General features: G+C 52.4%; 1 protein-coding gene across 7 annotated transcripts; it reads left to right on the forward strand.

Annotated features, from left to right (window-relative positions):
• Positions 1-2024: 2024 nt before the first annotated feature.
• Positions 2025-21453, forward strand: ADCK2 (aarF domain containing kinase 2). Of its 7 annotated transcripts, XR_006965158.1 has the most exons (10): positions 2026-3868; positions 5772-5918; positions 8821-8949; positions 10997-11092; positions 13372-13623; positions 15006-15134; positions 16922-16975; positions 18208-18390; positions 20519-20632; positions 21018-21104. XR_006965158.1 is itself a non-coding variant. In XM_047096129.1 (9 exons), the coding sequence occupies exons 1-9, from the start codon at positions 2936-2938 to the stop codon at positions 20522-20524; spliced, it is 1929 nt and encodes a 642-aa protein (XP_046952085.1). In that variant the 5' UTR covers positions 2026-2935; the 3' UTR covers positions 20525-21107. The 7 variants fall into 7 exon arrangements, 6 of the variants coding, with proteins under 6 accessions (XP_046952082.1, XP_046952085.1, XP_046952084.1 ...); XM_047096129.1 differs by having other exon boundaries at positions 20519-21107; XM_047096128.1 differs by lacking the exon at positions 20519-20632 and having other exon boundaries at positions 2027-3868; positions 21018-21453.
• The last annotated feature ends 2943 nt before the right edge of the window (positions 21454-24396 follow it).

Below are 24396 nucleotides of genomic sequence, written 5' to 3' on the forward strand. Positions count from 1 at the left end.
CACAGGGACGCTGGGGGCCTGGGCATCTCCTGTGACCGGTTTGGAGTAGACATTTGGCTTCCTGTGGTTGGTCCTGAGATGGAAGTTGGGGATGAAAATTAGAGAAGCTGGCAGTCATTGGCCGAGTCCTGACTGTCCAGGACCTATTATCGCAGAGGCTACCGGTCAGAGTTCCACCGTCATATATCTGGCCAGTGTCTGTTTGTATATTTGGTCTCTCTCTCTATTTAAGCTTGAGAGAGAGAGAATCCTAAGCAGGGCCGGTGTTGTCAGCACAGAGCCCGATGTGGGGCTCAGACCCACAAACTATGAGGTCATGACCTGAGCCAAAATCAAGAGCTGGATGCTTAACCGACTGAGCCACCCAGGCACCCCTGTTTGTATATTTAGTCTCTTAATTCATTAATCATTCCAAATACACTCCTGCTGTTACACATCCTGAAACAGATTGCATAAAATGACCCATGTGAGAAGCAGCTTGACTGCAGCAACATCTGCGATTTTCAAAGGCTGCCCCTTACAGGTTCTGACTTACGGTTCATATTTGATATAACTGATTTTGCTGTCCATGTACCTTAATATGGATAACATCATTCTGCTCATTGACATTCACACGGGCCCCAGGAATCCCTCAACTTCACCTGCTTGGGTGCCTGTAGCTCCTTACGTTGCACCTTCACCACCACCATCACCACCACCACTAGCGTCCCACTACCCCCACCATCACCTGTTTCTCTGCCCCTTGTTGTCTAGAACCATGGGACCTTCCTTTGGCTTTTCAAGGTTAAAGCAACCCCCCCCCATCCTCACACTCAACTCCTTCCTCTTGAGGACTTTATTATTATTTTTTAAAATATTTTGTATTGAGAGACAGAGACAGAGCGTGAGGGGGGCTAAAGGCAGAGAGAGGGAGTCACAGATTCAGAAGCAGGCTCCAGGCTCCCAGCTGTCAGCACAGACCCTGACACCAGGCTTGAACTCAAGAACCATGAGATCATGACCTGTGTGAAGCAGGATGCCCAAACGACTGAGCCACCCAGGCGCCCCAAGGACTTTATTCTTTATGTATCTGAACACCCTCCCACTCCTAACGCCTCTCTCCCTTCCTGTCCAAAGTAGTCGCCATGCTTTGGGTTCTTCTGATTCTTCCTTTCTTTCATGCTGTGTCACACTTGGAAATTGTACATTATGTGTTCCCCTGTGGGATCTCCCTCATAAGTGATCAGCTTGTAAAGTCAGGATGTGCGTCTCCACGTCCCCGGGCCTAGCGTGATACCTAGTTCAGAACATACTATGAGCCTCGAGGCGGCTGGGTGGCTCAGGGGGTTAGGGTTCCGATTTTGGCCCAGGTCATGAGCTCGCAGTTCATGAGTTCCAGCCCACAAAGGGCTCTGTGCTGACAGCTCAGAGCCTGAAGCTGCTTCAGATTCTGTCTCCCGTTCTCTCTGCCCCTCCCCTGCTCATTCACTGTCTCTCTCTCTCTCAAAAATAAATAATAATACATTGAAAAAATTAAAAACAGAACATATTATGAGCCTCGATAATATTACTAGATTCTGCTTAAGAGTTACGTATTGGGCTCAAAAAGCATTAGTTAAATGAATATGCCATTGGCCACTCCCCAATGTCCAAACACATCCCTAGATTAACGCAGCCTGGTACTCCTGGTCCGAGGATCACCTTCCTCCCCGACCCTCCTCACATTCTGCTTAGCTGAACACTCAACCTGTGTGCAGACCGGGCTTTCAGTTCACTGCGCGTTTCCACGATTTCTGTAAGGAAGGCTGCAAAGATGTCCATGGAGACCCAGAGAACGGGCAGAAGGGGAAGGCGTGGGGGGGCCCTTCCAGTTTTGCGCGAAATCTATTTACGCAGTCCAGGAGCGGAGGGCGGGGACGAGCCTCCGCCGCGTCCGCGCCGCTTCCGCTTTAAGGGGAGGTGCCCGAGCGGGCGCGCCGGGCGCTCCCGGAAGACGCGGGCGGCGCGTCCTCTGCGCCGGGTCCTCGGCCCTCCGCGCGCGGTCCCGGGCTCTCGGCGGCGGGTTGCTCGGCCCCGGGATCCCCTGTCCCCCGCACGCCCTTTCCGCTCTGGGCTCCCGGACCCCGGCCGCCTGACTCCCGCTCTCCTCGCCCCTCTCCCCCTTTTTCTCCAACCCGATCGCCGGCCCTCCGCACACCCTTCCCGCTGTCGGCGTCCGGATCCTCAGGCCCTCAACGTTGGGTCTCTGCACCCGCCCCTCCCAGCCCCCCCCCCCCCCCCGCCACCTCCCGGCCCCAGGCTCCTTCCCACCCTGGTACCCGGGGTCTGGGTCTTCGGCGGTCCGTACTGCCCACCGCCCCGGCTCTCAATCCCGGGTGTACCTTCCTGCCTCCCCCGCACCCCTCCCTCCTGGCTCTCAGCACCCGCGCTCTGCGCCACGACCCTCACCCCCACCTCCACCCAGCCCCTCCTCGCTGTGGCCCTCCGCGGGTGCCCGGCCAGCGACCTGGAGTGGGGTGGCTCCGCCTGCGCGGCCACCTCGCCGCAGGTCGCGTCCCCGCTCTGGGCCTGGCCTGGCGTCTGGCTCGGCCCCTCCGGCCCTCGCAGTCGGTGCAGTTCTGAAAGCCCCCGAAGGCGCAGGCGGCCTCGGACCTTAGGTCTAGGCGAGGTACCGGGAGGGAGCTCGGGGTGGAGCCGGGACGGAGGGGCCGGGCTGCGAGGCCTAGGGGGCGCTCCCTGCAGGGCAGGACCGGGAGCCAGACTGAGCACCGCTTGCACTCGCGTAGTTAGCCTGTACGCGGGCTCTGAGCGTCGCCGCATCTCGCTGCTGCCCCACTTTTAAGTGGGATACTCAGCTGTGGCCTGGACTCATGTCAGCCTTGCCCAGAGCGTGAACATAGATGGGTGCCCTTTAAGTCGAGGGCGGGCAACCTAGGCGGGGGACCTCTGGGAGAGGATGGTGACCCCCTGGCGTTTTTCTGTTAGGGTCTGCTTGTCGTACCTAAGAGGTTTTGAGCTCAGACAGGAACTCGGCCTTTTAAGATCATCTGGGTGCTCTCGTAATGCCAGACTCTGTTGGCTTCTGCTTGGCACTTTACCCAAACTTATCTCAGCCTATGGAGACGTTGGTGAGGGGGGCCCTGAGAGCGTGTGCCAGCAAAGAGCCAGCTGGAGTGACCTAGCTGAAAATGGGCCACCCCAGAGAGTCTCCCAAGAGGGGCCGCTAGGATGCCTCCTTCTGCACCTCCGTATCTGGCTCCGGGCCGGGGCTCTCTTGATGAAATTCTTCCCCCTCCTTCTCTTCTACCCCCTCACCTACCTGGCACCCAGCATCTCCAGCCTCTGGCTCTATCTGCTTCTGAAAGCCACGGAGACCTCGGGCCCAACATACATCAAACTGGGCCAGTGGGCCAGTACCCGGCGGGATCTCTTCTCGGAGGCTTTCTGTGCCCAGTTCTCCAAGCTACATGTCCAGGTGACCCCCCACCCTTGGACTCACACTGAGCACTTCCTGCGGCAGGCATTTGGGGAAGACTGGGGAAGGGTCCTCTGCTTTGAGAAGAAGGAACCTGTGGGTTCAGGCTGTGTGGCCCAAGTGTACAAAGCACGTGCAAATCCCGCCTTCCTGGAGAATGTCAGCATCCAGAGACTTGCTGAGGCCTCCAGTCTGCAGCCTTCTTCAGAAGCTGGGGCAGTCGGGAGGCTGGGAGAGCTCTTTGGACCCCTGGGAAAGGGGTGGAGGTTTCAAGGAAGTCTTGCCGACCAGTCATTTCTAGAAAGGCTGCTCCTCCCTAAAGCTGACCCGGATGGATCAAATGCAGTCCTGTCTCAGTCTTCAGCACCTGCCCACCAATCTGAGCCAGATCACCTCATCCCTGTGGCAGTGAAAGTAAGTGCTCTGATGTTGTCACCTGTCCCTCCTGTCTCTAAAATCTCACTGACCCCACAGAGCTGTCCCCGATCAGAAACCCCCATTTGCAAATCACCCCACATTACCTTCCACTGATTTCTGTTAGCTTGACCTTGATCTGACTGCCTATGCTTTGCAAGCTGTTATTTCTTGGTTCTAGAGAGTGGTTGTGTGAATAGTACAGTAAAGGAAAACGAAGAGGGTTTGGGGTCCGCTGCCTCTGTGGCTAGAGGAACCACCCAATGGACCCACTACTCTGGGGTCAGGGTAAGTCACAGACAGTCTAGGTTAGATACCATGTGGTGAGCCCAAGATGGCAGTCTTCATTTTTACAGAAGTGGCTCCCTTGGCTCTTCATTTCTTTTTTTTTTTATTAAAAAAATTTTTTTTTACGTGTTTATTTACTTTTGGGAGACAGAGAGACAGAATGGGGGAGGGGCAGAGAGAGCGGGAGACACGGAATCTGAAGCAGGCTCCAGGCTCTGAGCCATCAGCACAGAGCCCAACACGGGTCTCGAACCCACGGAGCGCAGGATCATGACCTGAGCCGAAGTCAGATGCTCAACCGACTGAGCCACCCAGGCGCCCCTCTTCCTTTCTAGTCACCCCTGCCTGGGCTCCATCATTTTTTAGTCTCCACACTTTTCCGTTCCCTTTCAGCATGACCCCGGGGATCTGGCCGACCCAGGTAGCAGGTACCCCTGATGCTCTCTTACACCTCCTTGGAAAAAACCGTCCCAAGCGTTCCTCAGTTCACACCTACTGAATCACACTTTCCAAGAGAGGAAGCTGAGGCCTGTCTTTTTATAAAGGCTGCAAGTGATTCTGAGTAGGCATGTTTGGGGAACACTGGACCAAAGTATCCTCTGCTCTGTGGAAGGCAAGGAGTGGGTGCCTGCATGATTTAATCTGTTCTTAAAGAACAGATGTTATGTTCTGCATGTTAGATGCATGATTTAATCTGTTCTTGATGCCTTTGAAGTAGGCATTTCTTTAATTTCTATTTATTTATATTCCCATTTTATTCCGGAAAGGACTTGAAGTGGGGGTAGGGACTGTTATCTCCATGTTTTCAAAAGTGGAACAGGGGCGCCCGGGTGGCTCAGTAGGTTGAGTGTCCGACTCTTGAGTTTGGCTCAGGCCATGATCCCAGGGTTGTGGGATCGAGCCCTGCATCAGGCTCCTCGCTGAGCGTGGAGTCTGCTTGAGATTCTCTCTCTGTCCCTCTGCCCGTCTCCCCAACTTGGATGCGTTCTCTCTCTCTAAAAAGAAAACGGAAGAAAAGCCAGAAAACTTTAAAAAGTGGAACAGGAGGCTGAGAGGTTGAGTACGTGCCCAGTTTCGGACCGGGCGAGAGTTGCAGAATAAACAGGCATTTGAAAGCAGACTCTTCCCATCCCACCGTGCTGCATCCTTGCTGGAGTTCTGTGACCCTAGATCCTTATCCAGCTCAGGCTTTGGACTACCTGACTCATTTACCTGGTGCGCTCGCTCAGTAAAATGCAGATTTCTGGTCCCATCCCCAGGGTAGGTGATTCACTAGGTCTTAAAGGAGGCCCAGCAGTCTTTGTTGTCACCAGGCACCCCAAGGTGACTTTTATGCATGCTAATGTTTGGGAGCCACTGACCTAACCTTAATGTATTTGGAAGGAAAAGCCCGTCTTCTTCCCAGCAAAGCCAAGTGCAGCAGAGAGGAGTTGCCCTGAGCATCTCCTTATCGAAGGCACATGGGAGTGAGGGCGGCAGGAGCATCCCGGCTGTCGGGACCACATCCGGTTTTGCTCTGATGAGCATCGGGCTTGGCTGTCCTTTGATGGTGGGACCCAGCCCTGTCTGGGTGAATGTGCCCTCCTGATCCCTCTTCTGTCTGTCTTCCCGGCAGGTGTTGCACCCGGGCTTGCTGTCTCAGGTACAGATGGACCTGCTGCTGATGAAGACGGGCAGCCGAGTCCTCGCGCTTTTGCCAGGAGTCAAGTGGCTGAGCTTGCCGGAGATTGTGGAGGAATTTGAGAAGCTCATGGTCCATCAGGTGAAGCCTCCTTCCCTCGGTTGTAAATAGCATCTAACCTAGTTCTTGCCGTTGGCTGTTTCGTAAATGCTGAACGAATGCGTGATTTCCTAGAATGTCGTGGCTCGTGTGGTGTAGCAGTCGGGGTAGGTACTGCTAACTGACATAACAAAGAATACCCCAATCTCAGAGGCCAAGTGCAGCGAGGTTATTTCTTGTATCAAAGTGCCATGCAGATGAGCCGAAGGAGGGAGAGGGGACTCTACTTCATGGTTATCCAGGGACCCAATTTCCTCCCAAGTTTGGTGCTGCCGTCTTCAACCTGGGTCATCTAGGGTCCGTGTGGAGTGGAGAGAGAGGCCACTGTGGCCTTCTTAGTCTACAGGTCAGAGCTTTAATCGCACGGGCCCAATGTCACCGCAAGGGTGCCTGGGAAACACCATCTTCCTTAGCGCCTGGGAGGAAAGTCCCAGGATCCTGGTGTTATCTGTGTCATCTGTGTTATCTGTGCCACAATGGATGGCTGATCTCCAGGTTGAGAAGAATTGGTGAAGTCACACACTGTGCCTTTGCTTTGTTTCGTTTCCAGGGTTTTTGAGTAGACAAGGACCTGCTCCCTGTCCAGGACCCTTGGGATACTTGTTTATTTTTTTTTAACGTTTATTTATTTTTGAGACAGAGAGAGACAGAGCATGAATGGGGGAGGGTCAGAGAGAGAGAGGGAGACACAGAATCCGAAACAGGCTCCGGGCTCTGAGCTGTCAGCACAGAGCCCGACGCGGGGCTGGAACCCACGGACCGTGAGATCATGACCTGAGCCGAAGTCGGCCGCCTAGCTGACTGAGCCACCCAGGCGCCCCGGGATACTTGTTTAAGTAGCCGGACTTGGTGAACATGTTTTGGGGGCAGCCAGGGCTTCAAGTAGGCAAGTGCACTGGCTCCCTGTTGGAGAGTGCAGAAACTGGCCGTCTTTCAAAAGCAAGGTGCTCAGTCTTCATTTCTGTCCTCTGATGGAAGGTTTTAAGTCCCGATGCCTTTGAATGTTTAGAAAGCTTTGCTTTATGCTGCCGGCGACGTAGTTTCCATGATAAAAGAAAATTAAAATAGAGGAAATAGCTTCTATTCCAGCAACCAGCTCTGCGTCACTGTCATTCCTGCCACCCCTTCTCGAAGTCCGATAGACACCATGGGGTGATGGGTGAGATTTTCTCGTCCATAAGGAATATATAGTACGCAGAAGGGGACTGGCCCATAAATATCTGCAAAAAGAGCACGATCCCGGTTATAGTAGGAGTCTCTCCAGGTTCACTTGGGTGGAGCTGGGGCCCGAGAGGGGAAGTGGTCATTCTGTCCTGAGGGTCAGGCTCCCCAGACTCCAGCTGAGTCTTAGGACCAAATGGGGGAAGAGCATTCCCGTCAGAGGGACTAAGGAAGGCGAAGGGGATGGGGAGCATGAGGCAGGCCAGGATGTTCAGCACCGTATAGACTGGCTGAAGCTAGAGTTCTGGGAGGCGGAGGAAGCGGGAGGCACAGAGAGATGGAGCTGAAGAGAGCAGCGGGGGCCAAACAGTGAGCCACCTTGGATGTCATCCTAAAGAATTTAGACTTCGTCCTACAGGTGGTAGGGGGCACCAGTAGATGGATTAGAGAGAGGGAAGATGGGGGTCAAGGAGCCCAGTGCCTCTTTTGGCTGGGAGTCACCCTGGGAGCTGTAGTGAGGGGGAAACGGGGGAGTGGATCCGAGAGAGGTGTGGCTGCAGCCTTGGTGGCCTGGAGTCACAAATAGTGTGGAGGACAAGAGAGGGGTAATCTGCAGTGACTCCCAGGTGACTGGCTGCATGGGGGGCGGGGGGAGTAAATTCCGTTGAGACGTGGAGTTCAAGGGTGTTCAAGGGTGGACTCCATTCAAGACACGGAGTGTGGGCTTCTAGGAAAAGAAGTGTGGAGTTGGTAGCGGGGTCTGGTCGGGAGACCACGGTTCTGTCGTGAGGAGGTGCTGGCTGAGGACGTGAGGGGATGGAGAGGGAGAGTGGAGGCTGGCGGAGGTCAGCAGCTGAGACCGCGTGGGGGCACACAGGGGAGGAGTGGCCAGGAGACCAGACCTAGACGGAGCGGTTGGAGGCAGGGGGAAGACCGGGGGAGGGAAGGGTGGGTGCCAAGAGAACTGTTCAGGAGGAACAGGGTCATCAAGGGCACCGGTAGCAGGTGCCTGGAGAGATGGGAGCGGTCCCTTGAGTGGCAAGGGAACGGCTTGCCGAGCGGAGGGAGCTGGGTCAGCGCAGTGGGCAGAGGGCAGCGCCGGCCCCTGATGGAGGTGGACCTTAAGAGGGGGACAGGTAGGGGCGCCTGGGTGGCGCAGTCGGTTAAGCGTCCGACTTCAGCCAGGTCACGATCTCGCGCTCCGTGAGTTCGAGCCCCGCGTCAGGCTCTGGGCTGATGGCTCGGAGCCTGGAGCCTGTTTCCGACGCTGTGTCTCCCTCTCTCTCTGCCCCTCCCCCGTTCGTGCTCTGTCTCTCTCTGTCCCAAAAATAAATAAAAAAACGTTGAAAAAAAAAATTAAAAAAAAAAAAAAAAAAAGAGAGGGACAGGTCTAGGGCTGGTGGAGGCCAGAGGGCCACCGGAGAGCAAGGGAGAGAAAACCCTGGGACGTGGGCAAGGGCTCCGTGGCCTGGAGTCACGCGGGGTGGGCAGAGAGGGAATAGCGGGGAGGCAGTGGAGTCCAAGTGCGGCGAGGGGGTCTGCAGCTGTGGCTTCCAGGAGTTCCCGCAGCCAAAACCGCCCTCCCTTGTCTCCTGAGGAGTTCTGCAAGAAGGCAGGCGCAGAAGGCCGCTGCACGTGGTGACTCACTAGCTTGCTGGCCATCCAGATACTGCTCTCCCTGGGCCCAGGTTACCCCTCATCTTTTCTCTCCACTTCCCTCTAGATCGACCTGCGTTACGAAGCTCGGAACCTAGAACACTTCCAGTGCAACTTCCTGAATGTGAATTCCGTCAAATTCCCCACCCCTCTGCGTCCCTTTGTCACCAGGGACGTCTTGGTGGAAACTTATGAAGTAAGAGTGAGCGCTTCCCAGGCCGTGCCTTCCACTCACAGCTGGGCCATCTCCGCTGTTCAGCCTGAAAAGGCAAAAGCCAAGAGAAACTGAGGGCAGCTCAGCTGTGGCGTGAGGCAGGGAGGTCGTGTAGCGGGGTGGCTGGGAGCCTGGGCGTGGCTTCAGACTTTCTGAACTTGAAAATCTGCTTTCTTTTTTTTTTTTTTTCTTCATATGTCAAATTGACAGAGATTTTATTTTACTTTATTATTTTATTTTATTTTTTCAAATTTAATTTATTTTTAAAATTTACATCCAAATTAGCATATAGTGCAACAATGATTTCAGGAGTAGATTCCTTAACGCCCCTTGCCCACTTAGCCCATTGCCCCCTCCTACAGACCCCTCTAGTAAACCCTCTGTTTGTTCTCCATATTTAAGAGTCTCATGTTTTGTCCCCCTCCCTGTTTTTATACTATTTTTGCTTCCCTTCCCTTATGTTCATCTGTTTTGTCTCTTAAAGTCCTCATATGAGTGAAATTGTATAATTTTTGTCTTTCTCTGACTAATTTTGCTTAGTATATAATACCCTCTAGTTTCATCCACGTAGTTGCAAATGGCAAGATTTCATTCTTTTTGATTGCCAAGTAATACTCCATTGTATGTACATACATACATACATACATACATACACCACATCTTCTTTATCCATTCATCCATTGATGGACATTTGGGTTCTTTCCATACTTTGGCTATTGTTGATAGTGCTGCTATAAACATTGGGGTGCGTGTGTCCCTTCGAAACGGCATACCTGTATCCCTTGGATAAATACCTAGTAGTGCAGTTGCTGGGTCATAGGGTAGTTCTATTTTTAATTTTTTGAGGAACCTCCATACTATTTTCCAGAGGGGCTGCACCAGTTTGCATTCCCACCAGCAGTGCCAGAGAGATCCTCTTTCTCTGCATCCTCACCAACATCTGTTGTTGCCTGAGTTTAATTTTAGCCATTCTGACTGGTGTGAGGTGGTATCTCATTGTGGTTTTGATTTGTATGTCCCTGACGATGAGTGATGTTGAGCATTTTTTCACGTGTCGGTTGGCCATCTGGATGTCTTCTTGGGAGAAGTGTCTATTCATGTCTTTTGCCCATTTCTTCACTGGATTATTTGTTTTTTGGGTGTTGAGTTTGATAAGTTCTTTATAGATTTTGGATACTAACCCTTTATCTGATATGTCGTTTGCAAATACCTTCTTCCGTTCTGTCGGAAAAACTGCTTTCCATTTTATTTGCCGGTGACTTCAGTTTCTTGGTGTATAACAGCAGGTACCTGCCCCTGCCTCATAGGGTTGTTCTAGGACACAGTGACACATTGAATACAAAATGCCTTCAGCAGAGTTTACACAGAGAAAGTGTTCGGCAAATGTTTGTGTCACATCATTGCCCTTAGCTGTTGCCTGGTTCAGCCTATAGTAATGGTGAGATCCAGGGAAGTGACACGAATGACCCAGTGTTACTAGCTGTGTGATCTTGAGTAAGTTATTTAAACTCTCTGGGCTTTAGTTCTTTTATTTGCTCCCGAGGAATAACAAGATCTGTCTTAGCGGGCTGCTTTGACAATTAAATAACTAACCTGTGTGAACTGTTTCTTTACTAGCCCTTTCTTGTCTCTGCCCTTTCATCGACCTTTCCATTTCCCTGCCCAAGGCCATAGAGCTCATTCACGTCCCTGTTGACTGACTCTTGATCAGAATCTAGTTCTCCTGGGGTCTGTTCCTGTCTTCTCCCACCATCTTACAGCATCTCTTACCTGTGGGGGGGGCAGAATTGTGGGTTTCCTCTGTAAAATGGGACTTGTTTTCCTTTGAGAAGTGTTCTAGAAGGGATAAGTAAGTAGATTAAAATTAACTTGTGGGTGACAGATTCATAGGGATTCTAAGGAAGGAAAAACTCTTGAGAAGAGTAGGGATGGGAAGGCATGCCCATGTGTCATGTGGGGATGAGGAACACGTGGGGTGTTCGGCAGGCTTTTCGGGGTAAAGCTCTCTCTTCCTTGACCTTTCTTCAAGGAAAGTGTGCCTGTGTCCAGTTACCAGCAGGCGGGGATTCCTGTAGACTTGAAGAAGAAGATTGCACGGCTGGGGATCAACATGCTTCTTAAGATGGTGAGTTCATGGGCATGGAGAGGGTGCCCCAGCCCAGCATGTGGTCAAATCTCATGTGGGAAGATGGTGGAGACACTGGTCGACTCCCATGGGCGGGAAGATGAGGAAAGCAGCAAGCCGCCATCTTGAAAATCTGCTCTAGGAAGAGCTGAGCCACCCACCACGACCCTTCATTCTACATCTTTCTGTTAAGCGCTTTCTTGGTGGCATGTGCTTGGTCACCATGCAGGATGCTGTGGGAAGAGTGGGGAGCAAGACCCAGGCTCTGCCCAAGTTGCCAAAGTTTAGACAAACAGCGGAAGATACCGTATGTTAAATGGTACTTCATTCATTCAGCAGTGTTTATGGAGCACCCTCTCTGTGCTCAATAAACTAAATTGAGTGCTGACTTTACAGTAGTGAGCGAAACAGATATGATCACAACGTTCATGGGACTGTCACTCATCGGGAAGACAGGCCACAAATGAGTCAATGATACACAGGCACAAGAGGGTCATTTAGGTGGGGCCCATCCTAGCCTCAGGATTCGTTCAGAAAGCGATGCCATCTGAGCTGAGATGTAGAGGAAGTCTAGGTGTCACCTCCGAGAGCTCAGCCTGATGATGCAAATGAGCTGATGCCCGTAAAAGGACACAGTGAGCCCTAAGCAGTGTTAGCTTCCGCTGTCGTCATTAGTACTAACAGCAGCAACTGGGATTGATAGCAGCTCACGTGTAGGAGTAAAGAAAGTGGGTACTGAGGTTATCCAGGGTCTGGACTCTCCCTGGCAGTTGGCACAGAAGGGAGTGGTTGAGGGATGGATGGCATGTTGTCGGCAAGAGAGAGGATACGAGCCCAGGTCTGCAGCACGTGGAATACGGGTAAGAAGGAACCAGGTGTGTCGGCAGAGTGGGAACAAAGAACCTGTGTGACTGGCATGGAGCTGTGGGGGCCGAGGCCAGTGGCCAGAGCAGGGCAGGGGTGAGAAGAGGAGCTCAGAGCAGGCCTCGACTCCACCTCTGGCCTCTGGTGGAAAGTCAGCAGCACCCCCCCCCCGACCCCCCTACCACCAGCTACTCCCAGAGAAGCCGGATTGGCTGGGGAGAGCTGGGTGTTCTCTCAGTCGGTGCAGTGGGAGTTCAGTGGGGAGAGGACTTTGTCCCCAGCAACAGGGCTCCAAGGGGCACCTTGGGCCAGAGGGGAGGGTGCGGTGGGGGCAGCCGGGGGGAAGGCAGCAGGAAATAGCACGCAGAATTGGGGCGATCGTGATGGGTTCCAGCTTGCAGAATCAAGGGTGGGGGTGAAAGCTGGGGGGCCAAGGGGACAGCAAGGTGCCAGGAGGTTCAGCCCGGGGTCACGGGTCAGCCAGCCTCTGGAAACCACATCCTGCGGGTGTGCCAGCCCTGGCTTCTCTAGTTCCAGGATTTTCACCAGGGCAGCGGCCTCTCTTACCTCCTTCACAGCCAGAACCTGGCCCAGGAGGGCCTCTGGCCTGGGTCTGCAGCCAGTAGGAGGTAGGAGGGTGTCCCTGAGAGCCTCTGAGGCTCTTCTTCCCCTTTGGAAGGATTGCTGGTGGTTTCTGACCACAGAGATCAGCTTTCATAGGAGGCAGATCCTGTCCCACCAAGTCACACCTGACTTCCTGTCCGGCATCGTCCTGGGGCTTTCTTTCCTGCTTAGTAGGTTCGAAGCCACTTCTCCCCGCCCACCCGATGCTGTGTGCCAGTGTGGGTTGTTGGTATCATGGTTAGACTCTACCGTGTGGACGGATGGAGGGAATGGAGGGGATGTCTGATTAATGAAATGTTTTCCTAAAAAGGTGGTTCCACGAATTTTAAGAACATAGAATTTGGGGGAACCTTTAAACAATGAGTAGATAATTCGTAATTAGAATATCAATTGCTCAAACTACAGTATAAAAATAAGTCCTTTGAAATGCAGTTTGGCATTTGATTTTTCATGTTCCCTTCTAATCTTTTTTAATGTTCTTTACTTTGAAAATAACTTTTCTCTTAAAAATGTCAACCTGGCCTTTGGCAGTACAAATTCTGAAGTGAGAACAGAAGCCACGAGGCTTTATAAAATGTACACCTCTTTGCCATTGTACTCAATCGATGTGGGGCTCGAACTTAACAAACCGTGAACCCTGAGATCATGACCTGAGCTGAAACCCAGAGTCGGACACTTACCCGGTTGAGCCACCCAGGCAGCCCCCACCCCTGTCCCGGAAGCTTTTTCACGTGTGGTCTGGTGGTGATGGGGTGGTGACTCAACCTTGAATAGCACTGATCTCCTTCCAGATATTTGTGGACAACTTTGTCCATGCAGACCTCCACCCTGGGAACATCCTGGTCCAGGGCGCCGACGGTCTTTCCAAGAGTCAAGAGGCACGGCTGCAGCAGGTGGATGTCTGCGATACGCTGGCGATGGCCATGACACCTGCCCCATGCCCGCTGCGCCTGGTGCTGCTGGATGCCGGCATCGTGGCCGAGCTGCAGGATGCCGACCTGAGCAACTTCCGGGCAGTTTTCATGGCTGTGGCGATGGGCCAGGTGAGACCCCTGGGCCGGCAGGAATCGGAGATGATCTTTTAGGCTCTTGGAAACCGTGGGGTTTCCCTTGTCAATCTTGTTAATGCCTGCCTTGGCCAGGGGTGCTCTTGATGGACGCAGGTGGAGCGGAGTGGAGCGGGGAGAGGGAAGGAGAGGAGAGGAAATGAAGCTATCCAAGGGGTCTTTGGTCAGAATGCGCCGATGCCCACGCGTGACGCCCGTTCTAAGCAGCTCACAGTTTGGGACAGCATCGCGAATGCTGTTTCGTACTGGTAGTTTCTCTTCCCTCCTCAGCAGGCATGTGGGTGGGCACTGGGAACGCCGGCTTCTCGTCTGAATAACGGCTGGCCTGGCCTGTGCCATTTGCTGCAAGACAGCAGGCTGGTGAGAAGCAGCAGCTTAGAGAACCTACTCTCCAAGTGTGGGGAGAAACCTTGGAATCCGGAGTGGTCTTTAACCCCCAACCCTGTGGCTCGGAGGGGCTCCAGTTGCTGAGAGTGATTATTTACAGAAAGGGATTCAGCAAAACCTCCACAGAGTCAACTTCAGGTACTACATCAAGAGTGACAATGAAGAAACCCTCTGGCCAATGATGTGGAATTTTCTAGCAAAAAAGACCCTGCCAAAGAGAGAGCTGGTTTAAAAAACAAAAAGGCAAAATTCAGGGGAGGCTCTGCTTATTTAGGAGGCTTCTGAGGGGACAAACCAAAGGCTCGAGCCTGAGACCGTATGAAAGCATCCCCTGGGCCAAGGTTAAACACTGAGGTGCGGTGGCAGGTGGAGGGTGGGGGGACGTTCCCCTGCGCAGGTTGGGGAGACAGAGCCTGGCTCCTGGGGTGGCTCTGTGGGAGGTGAAAGGCATTGTAGTGACCACTCGGGTGTTCGGGGAGACCGGGAGGCTCTCTGGGCAGAGGGCGCCCTGGGCAGAGGAGGCGGAAGGCTGGAGCGCGGAGGTCAGGTCGGGTGTGAGGAGGGAATTCTCCTCGGGCAGGGAGAGAGCCCACGAGGAGAGTGTGGCTGGTCCGGTCCAGCAGTAGGTCCTGGTGACTCTGGGGGATGGGCTGGTTGGTCGGCAGTGCCTCGTGGAGCGCGGGCAGCAGGGCACTGGTCTTGCCCCGTCCCCTGTGTGGCTGTTGAAGGTGAAGGAGGCGAACACAGCCCCTTGCCCTGAGTGCACTGGAGCCTATGGGCTCCCAGCGACCGACAGAGGCTTTGAAAGTCTTTGTTTGGTCACCAGGTATTTTGGAGTGGGTAGAATTAGAAAAGTTCAGGATGGTAGAAAACTGAGGTGGAAGCAACTAGAATATAAAGAAGTTTGGGCAGAGCGTCCCGTTTTATGGCCTCTTGAGTCTACCAAGTTTCCTTTCTTTCATGTCTTGCAGGGCCAGAGGGTGGCTGAGCTCATCCTGCATCACGCCCGGGCCAGTGAGTGCAGGGACGTGGAGCGGTTCAAGGCCGAGATGGCCGCCCTGGTGACTCAGGCCAGGAAGAACACCATCACCCTGGAAAAAGTGAGCAGGCCACTTGAGGGGCAGAGGCCTCGGGGTGTTTACTGCCCTCGCCCTTGGATGGAGCAGAGGTTGAAGGGAGACCTGTTCACAGGGAGGAGTCTTGAGTGGGGTTGAGCGTTAAGGCAGATAGAGAGCGCACGTTTCCTCTGCCCACGTCTTCCGGGTGCGAGGCGACCCACTGGAGGCCCGGCTCTCGAGAGTGACTCCTCGACCAGGTTCTCCTGGTGGCTGCTGGGGCAGGGACATTCATAGTGCCACTCTCCCACCCATCCCCCATCCAGGCTGTGGCCCTTCTGCAGCTTCGCCTGTGTCTGGAGCCCAGCTGAGTGTGGAGGGAAGGAGGACGAAGGCCCCGGAGCAGCCAAAGGACATGCCTGACCTTCGTGTCCTTTATTTACAGCCGAACCAAAGCCCACTCGGTGTTTTATACGCAGTTCTAACCCGTTTTCTTGCCAAGTTCATAGCCTACACCAGCAGGAGCCAGTCAGAGCAAGGAGTGGCCCCCTCTAGTGAGGAGCTGGCACACTGGCACTGGCCATGTGGTGTATTCACCTAAGATTTCTGTGCGCTGAGAGGGATGGGGTCCACGGGCCCCCAGGCTGGACTGCGGCAGGGGGCTTGGAACTCAGTTGTGTGATGGGAGCTGGGCTTGTATGTATGCGGTCCTTTCTGGAAGTTGTCCGAGAGCCCCTTTCCCGACGGCTGGTGTGTGTGTTTGCGGGGGGCGGGTCGGTGGGGTGGGGTGTGTGTGTGTGTGGTTGTGGGTGTGTGTGTAGTTTGTGTGTGTGGTTATGGTGTGTGTATAGTTGTGTGGGTGTGTGTGTGGGTGTGTAGTGTGTGTGTATGTGGTTGTGTGTCGGTGGTTGTGGCTGTGTGTGTGTGTGGTTGTGGATGTGGGTGGGTGTGGGTGGGTGTGGGTGTGGGGGTGGTTGTGTATGTGGTTGTATGTTGGTGGTTGTGGCTGTGTGTGTGTGCGTGTGTGGCCGTGTGTGTGGGTGTGTGTGGTTGTGTGTGTGTGGGGGTGGTGTGGGGTGGTTGTGTATGTGTATGTGGTTGTATGTTGGTGGTTGTGTGGTTGTGGCTGTGTGTGTGTTTGGGTGGGTGTGCATGGGTGTGTGTGGGCTGTGCGTGTGTGGCTGTGTGTGTGTGTGTGTTTGAGTGGGTGTGCGTGTGTGGCTGTGTGTGTGTGGTTGTGTGTGTGGGGGGGTGGTGTGGGGTGGTTGTGTATGTGTATGTGGTTGTATGTTAGTGGTTGTGTGGTTGCGGCTGTGTGTGTGTTTGGGTGGGTGTGCGTGTGTGGCTGTGTGTGTGTGGTTGTGTGTGTGTGGGGGTGGTGTGGGGGTGGTTGTGTATGTGGTTGTATGTTAGTGGTTGTGTGGTTGCGGCTGTGTGTGTGTTTGGGTGGGTGTGCGTGTGTGGCTGTGTGTGTGTGGTTGTGTGTGTGGGGGGGTGGTGTGGGGGTGGTTGTGTATGTGTATGTGGTTGTATGTTAGTGGTTGTGTGGTTGCGGCTGTGTGTGTGTTTGGGTGGGTGTGCGTGTGTGGCTGTGTGTGTGTGGTTGTGTGTGTGGGGGGGTGGTGTGGGGGTGGTTGTGTATGTGTATGTGGTTGTATGTTAGTGGTTGTGTGGTTGCGGCTGTGTGTGTGTTTGGGTGGGTGTGCGTGTGTGGCTGTGGCTGTGGCTGTGGGCGTGGGCGGGGGTGGGTGGTAGGACGGGGTGGGACAGGGACCTGGAAGGTACAGAAGTGGTTGTGGGGACTCTGCAGTCCGTCGTATTCTGTTTTCCAGCTTCAAGTTTCCAGCCTTCTGTCGAATGTCTTTAAGTTACTGATGACTCACAAGGTGAGGCCCGAGGCGCAGCTGAGCCTCCGCGCTGCTCAGGCTGGAGGGCAGGCGTCTGGGGAAGCCGGAGGGTGGCCACAGGGTGGAGGGAGGTGCTTCCCCTCCGTGCGATCTCGTCCTGGCGGACGTTCGTGTGGCGAGTGCCGTTCGTGTTCGCTGACACGGGCGTGGCGGGCCGTTTCCCTCTCACGGTGACTCTGAGTACCCCTCGGTCGAGCGGCCCAAGTACCCGCGATACCCAGCTGGAGAGACAAATACCCGGTTGTCTTCACAAATGCCAGAACCGCCTCACTCGGGCTTTTCATGCCTTTTCCGTCCTCAGTTCTCACGAGTGATGCTTAGTATTAACGTAAGTCATACTTACCTCTTTCCCGTGTGGCATAACGTCCCGGGGCCAAGGGTGGCCCAAGAGGAGGTGCCTCTTGTCCTGGTGGGTTCAGACGCCCCGGTGGGGCTGTCCTGGCCTTCGCCTCCTGCCCCAGTCCCTTAGGGGGAAGTGGCCTCATGGTTCTTCACCTTGGCCTTTGCCTCGGCTCTCTCTGCTCGTGATGGAGTGTGGTCTCGGGCCACTCTTCAGAGTGAAGCCGCCAGCCAAGGTGTTGAGGGTGGGGAAGGGAGGATTCTCCTCTGAAGATGGCCTTTCCCATCATTTCCCGTGAGGCTCTGCAGTCTGGTAATAAAACACCACGTGGAGGAGGCAGCTCTTTGGCAGGGATCATAGCACAGAGCTGAGAGTCCTAAAGTTGTCTGGCGGGGGAGGCCGGTCTGCTCTCTTTCTCGGGCCTCAGTGGTGGAGCCGGGACTTGACACATAACCAGGTCTCTCAGTCCTGTGCTCTCTGTGCTGCTCCATGACTACTCTGCAGTAGCGGCATGCTTGGGACAAAAGAGACTCACGGACCAGGGGCCTCCAAGTACCCTGTGGATTCATGAGATAACAGGTGCCGCTGGCTCGCGTAGGACGCCTACCGCCTGGGGTCCGTTGCGCATCCAGCTTCTCGTTAAATCTCAGGACAATGCCCGCAGGCAGGTCTGATCTCTATCGTGTTATCTGAATGAAGAGACGGGGAACGGAAGGACCAAGTGACTCCCCACGTCCCACCAACTATGCGTGGCACAGCCTCCCCCCTGCCCCCCTGCAACTGTCTCTTGACTCTAGCGTTGGCTTTGTTGGTGGGGTTTTGGTAAAAAACTTTATGCTTTCCACAACTTCTGACACGTTCTGTTTTGCAGGAGGCTTCCATACGCCTCGGGGTTGGGGGAAGCTTTAGTCATCGCCAGGGAGTTGGGTTGGAGGGAAACAGGACTGAACATCCGCTCCTGGGAGTTCATTCGCACACGATGCAGAGCAGGTGGCCAAGACTCAGGCTCACCAGCTCTGACCTGAATGAGCGCCTCCCAGCCCCCAGGGCCGCCGTGAGTAACCACAGTAGTGTACAGGGGCTCCCTGTGTGTGCCCTATATCATGTTGTCACTGTCCCATTTAAAGCCCTCAACATCCTCAAGGCAGGCACCTGTGCCAAGAGGCCCAGCCACGAACCCACGGCCACGCGGCGCCTGTGGTAGTGCCAGGACCCGGGTGCCGGCCGTCTGACCGCAGAGCCCGGACTCTTCCTGCTTTGTCCTCCTGTCCCCCGTGCTCTAACTCCGCAGACAGCCTTCCTTACACACAGTGTGGGACACAGTGGTTAAAAGCTCTTGAAGTGTTTGCTGTTATCGTTGCTGTTCCCAGGATGGGAGAGCCGACAGAGTACCTAGTACAAGTACCGCATTCTGGACATTTCACCAGGCATTTAATTTTTTAACAAACTTAAAAACGTTTATAGGTAAACTATATGTAGACATTTATCCTAACCATTTTTTAAAGTTTTTTTTTAATGTTTATTTACTTCTGAGAGAGAGAGAGAGCGCACACATGTGTGCTCGAGCGGGAGAGGGGCAGAGAGAGAGAGGGGGAAGCAGGCTCTGTGCTGAGAGCAGAGAGCCCGATGTGGGGCTCGAACCCATGAACCGTGAGATCATGACTTGAGCTGAAGTCAGACATTTAACCGACTGAGCCACCCAGGCACCCTAACCCTAACCATTTTCAATGCATAGTTCAGTAGTGTCCACCATATTCACATTGTTGTGTAACAAATCTCTAGAACTTTCTCAATTTGCGAAATGAAAGCTATATCCTTTGATCAGCATCTCTCAGTTAATTTCTTCCTCCTGGCAACCCCTGGCAACCACCGTCCTACTTTGTTTCTGTGATTTTGATGACTCTAGATATCCCGTATAAATGGAATCATGCCCTATTTGTCCTTTTGTGACTGGCTTTTTTCACTCAACATCATGCCCTCGAGGTTCCTCCATATTGTAGCACGTGACAGGGTGCTAACAGAAGGGTTTCCTCCTTCTGTTAAGACTGAATAATATTCCACTGTATGTCTACACCGTATTTTCTTTATTTGTTCATCCAGCCACGGATATTTGGGCTACTTCCCCCTCTTGGCTGTTATGAATAATTCTGTAGTGAACATGGATGTGCAAATATTTCTTTGAGGTCCTGCTTCGAGTTCTTTGTATATTTACCCAGAAGTGGGACTGCTATATCATATGGCATTTTTTTTTAGTTTTTGAGGAAGCTCTGTACCGCTTTTCCATGCATGATTTTACCTGTCCGCCACCAATATACAAAGGATCCAGTCTGGCTTTTTGCTAGTGCCCATCCTATCGGGCGTGAGGTGGTATCTCCTTGTGGTTCTGATTGCGTTTCTCTAGTGATTAGTGACGTTCAGCATCTATTCATATGCTTGTTGGCCATTTATACATCTTCTCTGGAGAATGTCTATTCAAGTGACACTTAACTTTTTAATAAAATTTTTGCCAGAGGGGAGCCTGGGTGGCTCGGTCGGTTAAGCTCTGACTTCGGCTCAGGTCATGATCTCACAGCTCCTGAGTTCGAGCCCTGCGTCGGGCTCTTTGCTGACAGCTCGGAGCCTGGAGCCTGCTTCGGTTTCTGTTTCCCACTCTGGCCTTCCCCTGCTTGTGCTCTGTCTCTGTCTGTCTCTCTCTCTCTCTTTCTCTCAAAAATAAATGTTAAAAAACATATACATTTGTCAGAAACAGTGGAAGAAAGAATACAACAAACAAAAACTCACCCCTCAGCTTAAGAGTGAAAGCATTTCTGGTGGTGTTGAAGCACGACCTGACCCCCAGACAACTTCTCAGGTCTTAACTGAGACAAATGCCCTTTACCTTTTTTTTTTTTTTTTTTTTAAGTTTTATTTATTTTGAGAGAGAGAGTGAGCATGTGTGCCAGCGGGGGAGGGGCAGAGGGAGAGGGAGAGAATCCACACTGTCAGCGCAGAGCCCGACAGGCTCGAACTCCCGAACCGTGAGATCATGACCTGAGACGAAATCAAGAGTCGGACGATTAACCCACTGAGCCCCCCGGGCGCCCCAATAACGTTTCACTTTTAACAGAGATTGTTTCCCCCTGAGTCAGCCTTCCATTTTCTGACCTTCTGTGCTCTCAAAAAGCAGATTCTTGCTCTTCCAGGTTTAAATTCTGGCTCTCCTCTACCTCACGCAACGGCCTGGAATAAATCACTTAACCACCCTGCACCTGAGCTTCCTTTCTCTAGCATGTGGAGAACAGTACGTTTGCGGACCAGTTGAGTAATTCACTTAAATCGCTGCTACTATTCCCCGGGCTCCAAAGGGGAGGCAGCCATGCTGTTTGAGCAAAGCCACTTGCGCCGTCTCACAAAGGCCGTTGCGGCTCTTGAAGGATGACCCTCGTGCAGCTGTGAAATAGTCATTTTATCATTTTTAAGTCATTCATCCACACACACCCCTAGAGAAGTACGTGCTTCATCCCCCAGATTTTCCGTCAATATTTCTAGTAGAGGGGAGGTTGGGGGAGTAGATGATGGTGGGGAAGATGATGGGGTCGGGAGAGGAGTGGTAGGTAGGTAGTAGAAATCACAGGCATGGAGTGGTTATCCAGGATCCTCTCCGTCAGCGGGCTTTGGCAAGAACCAGTTTTTCTGTTTCAGGTAAAGCTAGAGAGCAACTTCGCCTCCATTGTGTTCGCCATCATGGTGTTGGAGGGGCTTGGCCGCTCCCTGGACCCCAAACTGGACATCCTGGAGGCAGCGAAGCCCTTCCTTCTGAAAGGACCAGCGTCCTCCCGCTGACCGCAGCCGTGGGCAGGCAGTGGGCTTTCGTCTCAGAACTGAAGGCCACCCCCGGCAGCCTCTCCTGTGGCAGCTTGGACATTTTCAAATTGGTACGCGTGGAAGGCATGCCGAGGTCTGGCGCTCTGACCTGGTTCAGGCTTCTGTGTGAAAAGCTTTGGGTTATTTGGGGGAGAAAAGGGCGGGGAGACTCCTCTCCGTTCAGCGTGGGAGCTGGGCCCGGTGTCAGGGAGGCTTTCAGGGAAAATGTTCCGCGGAGGAGGACAAATAAACTTAGTTATTTTGTTTTCTCGTTTCTCTCTTCTCTTCTTAACCCTGTACATTTCCCAATCAGGGAGGCCCTGCAAGTGCTCTGATATTTAGGTTAGAAAATGTCACAGAATCCTGTAGACCCATGGCTTCCAAATGTTTTTGATGAGGTACCCTCCTAGTGAAAAGTTGAATCTATTTACATACATACCTGCACGCACATAACGTATTTAGAAGTTTTATACAGGTTCTACCGCCACCAGCAGATCTCTGAAGGCACGGTATATGCTCTGGGCAAATTTTGCTGTACTTCAAAGTATCTTCTTGATAATTTTTCATATTTTTTGGTGACCTGCTAAATGTTATGACCAGGTAAAGTGATTAATATGGCTGCCACAGTAGGGACAGGGACAGAATCATCTCTGCCATTTTCTTAAAGTTCCCCGGTGCTCACATATCAGCATCCATACTGCAGTCTCTGAGCAGTGTTCAGGCCCTTTCCCATTCGTCCAGGGTTAATTTTGGCTGATATTAACACAGCGGTAACATAATGAGAACTTCTGTAAACCAGGGCCTGACATCTGCAGTAGCACACGGTGACACTCTCCAGCAATGAATTAAGGAGGCTACTGCCTGCCTTTCTGCCCTGGGCCCACTCACGGTCAGTTCCCTAAAACTGGTGGGCCCCCATGGACTAAGTAAGCGGGTCCCAGGGTCAGCTTGTAGAGCCGATATCAGTAAAACTTAGTTTCTTTCTTTTCTTTTTCTTCTTTTCTTTTTCTTCCTTTTCTTTCTTTCTTTCTTTCTCTCTCTCTCTCTTTCTTCTTCTTCTTCTTCTTCTTCTTCTTCTTCTTCTTCTTCTTTGTGATAAAAAATAGTATTTTCTCCCACATCACAGTGGATTCTCTGGTTTTGGAGACCGCTGCTCTAGACAGTGAGTAGTAAGTCAAGCCTTCCTGCTCTCTGGAAGTTCTGGTCTGACCACAGGACTAGATTCTTCCACTCTTTCCTTCTCAAGGATGAAGTTCCTCCCCTTTGTCTTTTAGGGAGCAAAGAAGGTTTAGTTGCACATAGGATCTAGGATCATTTCGGGCAGTTTTTTTGAGGGGTATGGATAGCAATTTTACTTATCAGGTCTTTTTTTAATGTTTATTTTTGAGAGAGTGTGTGTGTGAGCAGGGGAGGGGCAGAGAGAGAGAGAGAGAGAGAGATTGAGATTGAGATTCCCAAGCAGGCTCCATGCTGTCAGCACAGAGCCCCTCGCGGGGCTCGAACCCACAAACTGTGAGATCATGACCTTAGCCCTAGTAAAAAAGTTGGACGCTTAACCAACTGAGCCGCCCAGGCACCCTTTACTTATCAAGTCTTGAGGGGAGGGCACTCTAGTCAGGCAGTGAGGGGTTGGGGTGGCTCCAGATAGCTGGGGTGGGCAGTGGCAGTGTTCAGCTTCCTCATGGGCACTCCAGCCAGACACAGAGCCCTTGTGTCAAGTGCCCGTACACCTACGCTGTGAGGTGAGAGAGAGTCCAAGTGCAGGGTGGGTGCCGCCCTGAGCCTGTCTCAGCAGTACTGAGCTTTGCCTTAAAGCCGATGGATTTAATCAAACTATTGGTGGCATGTGTTACTTATCTAACATCGCATACAAACTACCCCAAACTTAGTGGCTGAAAAACAACAAAACTTAGTACCTCACAGTGTCTGCAGGTCAGAAATCTGGGTGCAGTCTAGCCAGGGCCCCTGCTCAGGGTTTTGCCCAGGCTGCGGGCATCTTGAGGCTCCACAGGGGTGGGTGCGATGCCAGGCTCATTCACGTGGCTGTTGGCACACTTCAGTTCCTCGTGGGCTGTTGGACTGAGGGCCTCAGTTCCTCAGGAGCCATTATAGCAGCAGCCGAAAATGAACACAGGCTGTCTCAGAGGAGAAAAATGGGCAACAGATGTGCTTTAATGTAGGTAATTGGCTGATTTTTAAATTCAGCATCTTAAAAAATGCTAAATCTGGGCGCCTGGGTGGCGCAGTCGGTTGAGCGTCCGACTTCAGCCAGGTCACGATCTCGCAGTCCGTGAGTTCGAGCCCCGCGTCGGGCTCTGGGCTGATGGCTCAGAGCCTGGAGCCTGTTTCCGATTCTGTGTCTCCCTCTCTCTCTGCCCCTCCCCCGTTCATGCTCTGTCTCTCTCTGTCGCAAAAATAAATAAACGTTGAAAAAAAAATTAAAAAAAAAATGCTAAATCTGATTTTTAAAGTCGTCTTCTTACCGAGAAAAGGCTACTTCCTTGGGTGTAAGTGGATAAAGGGGCAGCATGGTGGCTGTCCCCTGAAGAGCGACCACAACTCAATCCCTTCTAAAGTAGAAAGAATAAGGTTCATTTCTGTGTTACTAAAACCGCTGGACAGATGGGTTCCTTTCTTCTTTCTAAGACTTCTAGGGAAAGGGAGATCAAGCCTTTAAACGTAGGAAATGAAATGATACCTGAAGTTGTGTGAACAAAAGTTTGTTTTGTTTTTTCTCTCCCTTCCTTGCTTCCTTGCTTTGTTTTCTATTCCCAGCCAAGGAATAGGTTCTTGATTTGGGGTTAGATGCTGTATGTTAGGTCAGTTAGGGTCTGTCTCTAACTGACAGAGCCACCCAGGCGCCCAGCCCCTTTGGAATTCTTAAAGCGTGTCTAGAAAACAAATAGGCATCACTGCTACATAGTCAAAATATTTTACTGATTGGGACCATAAACTATAGTAAAATCAGAATTTGTAATGCAAGGCATTAAAGCTAAGGGTCCTACAAATGGTCTATAAAACAATATTTTTATTACAAGCATCATTATAATTATTTAATATTACAAGCAAGCATTGAAGTTAAAACTTCTTGGTTAGTAATTCAGCAAAAAAGATGGGAAGAGTGGATGAATTTTAATTCCCCTGAATAGCTTTTGCTAGGAGGAAAGGAAAGAATAACAAAGAATAAACATTTCCTGAGTACATGTGGTGGGCTAGG

This window comes from Lynx rufus, unplaced genomic scaffold (genome assembly GCF_022079265.1).
Source record: "Lynx rufus isolate CCGP_SWC_20201006 ecotype Redwood Valley unplaced genomic scaffold, mLynRuf1.p SCAF_4, whole genome shotgun sequence".
Lineage (NCBI taxonomy): Eukaryota > Metazoa > Chordata > Mammalia > Carnivora > Felidae > Lynx > Lynx rufus.

Bases quoted from the DNA above. Each gene is read 5' to 3' on its own strand.
- ADCK2 (XM_047096126.1), top strand. From the start codon at position 2,936: ATGGTGACCCCCTGGCGTTTTTCTGTTAGGGTCTGCTTGTCGTACCTA. The intron at 5,919-8,820 runs GTGAAGCCTCCT...ACTTCCCTCTAG, and splicing joins AGAAGCTCATGGTCCATCAG to ATCGACCTGCGTTACGAAGC. The intron at 16,976-18,207 runs GTGAGGCCCGAG...TCTGTTTTGCAG, and splicing joins AGTTACTGATGACTCACAAG to GAGGCTTCCATACGCCTCGG.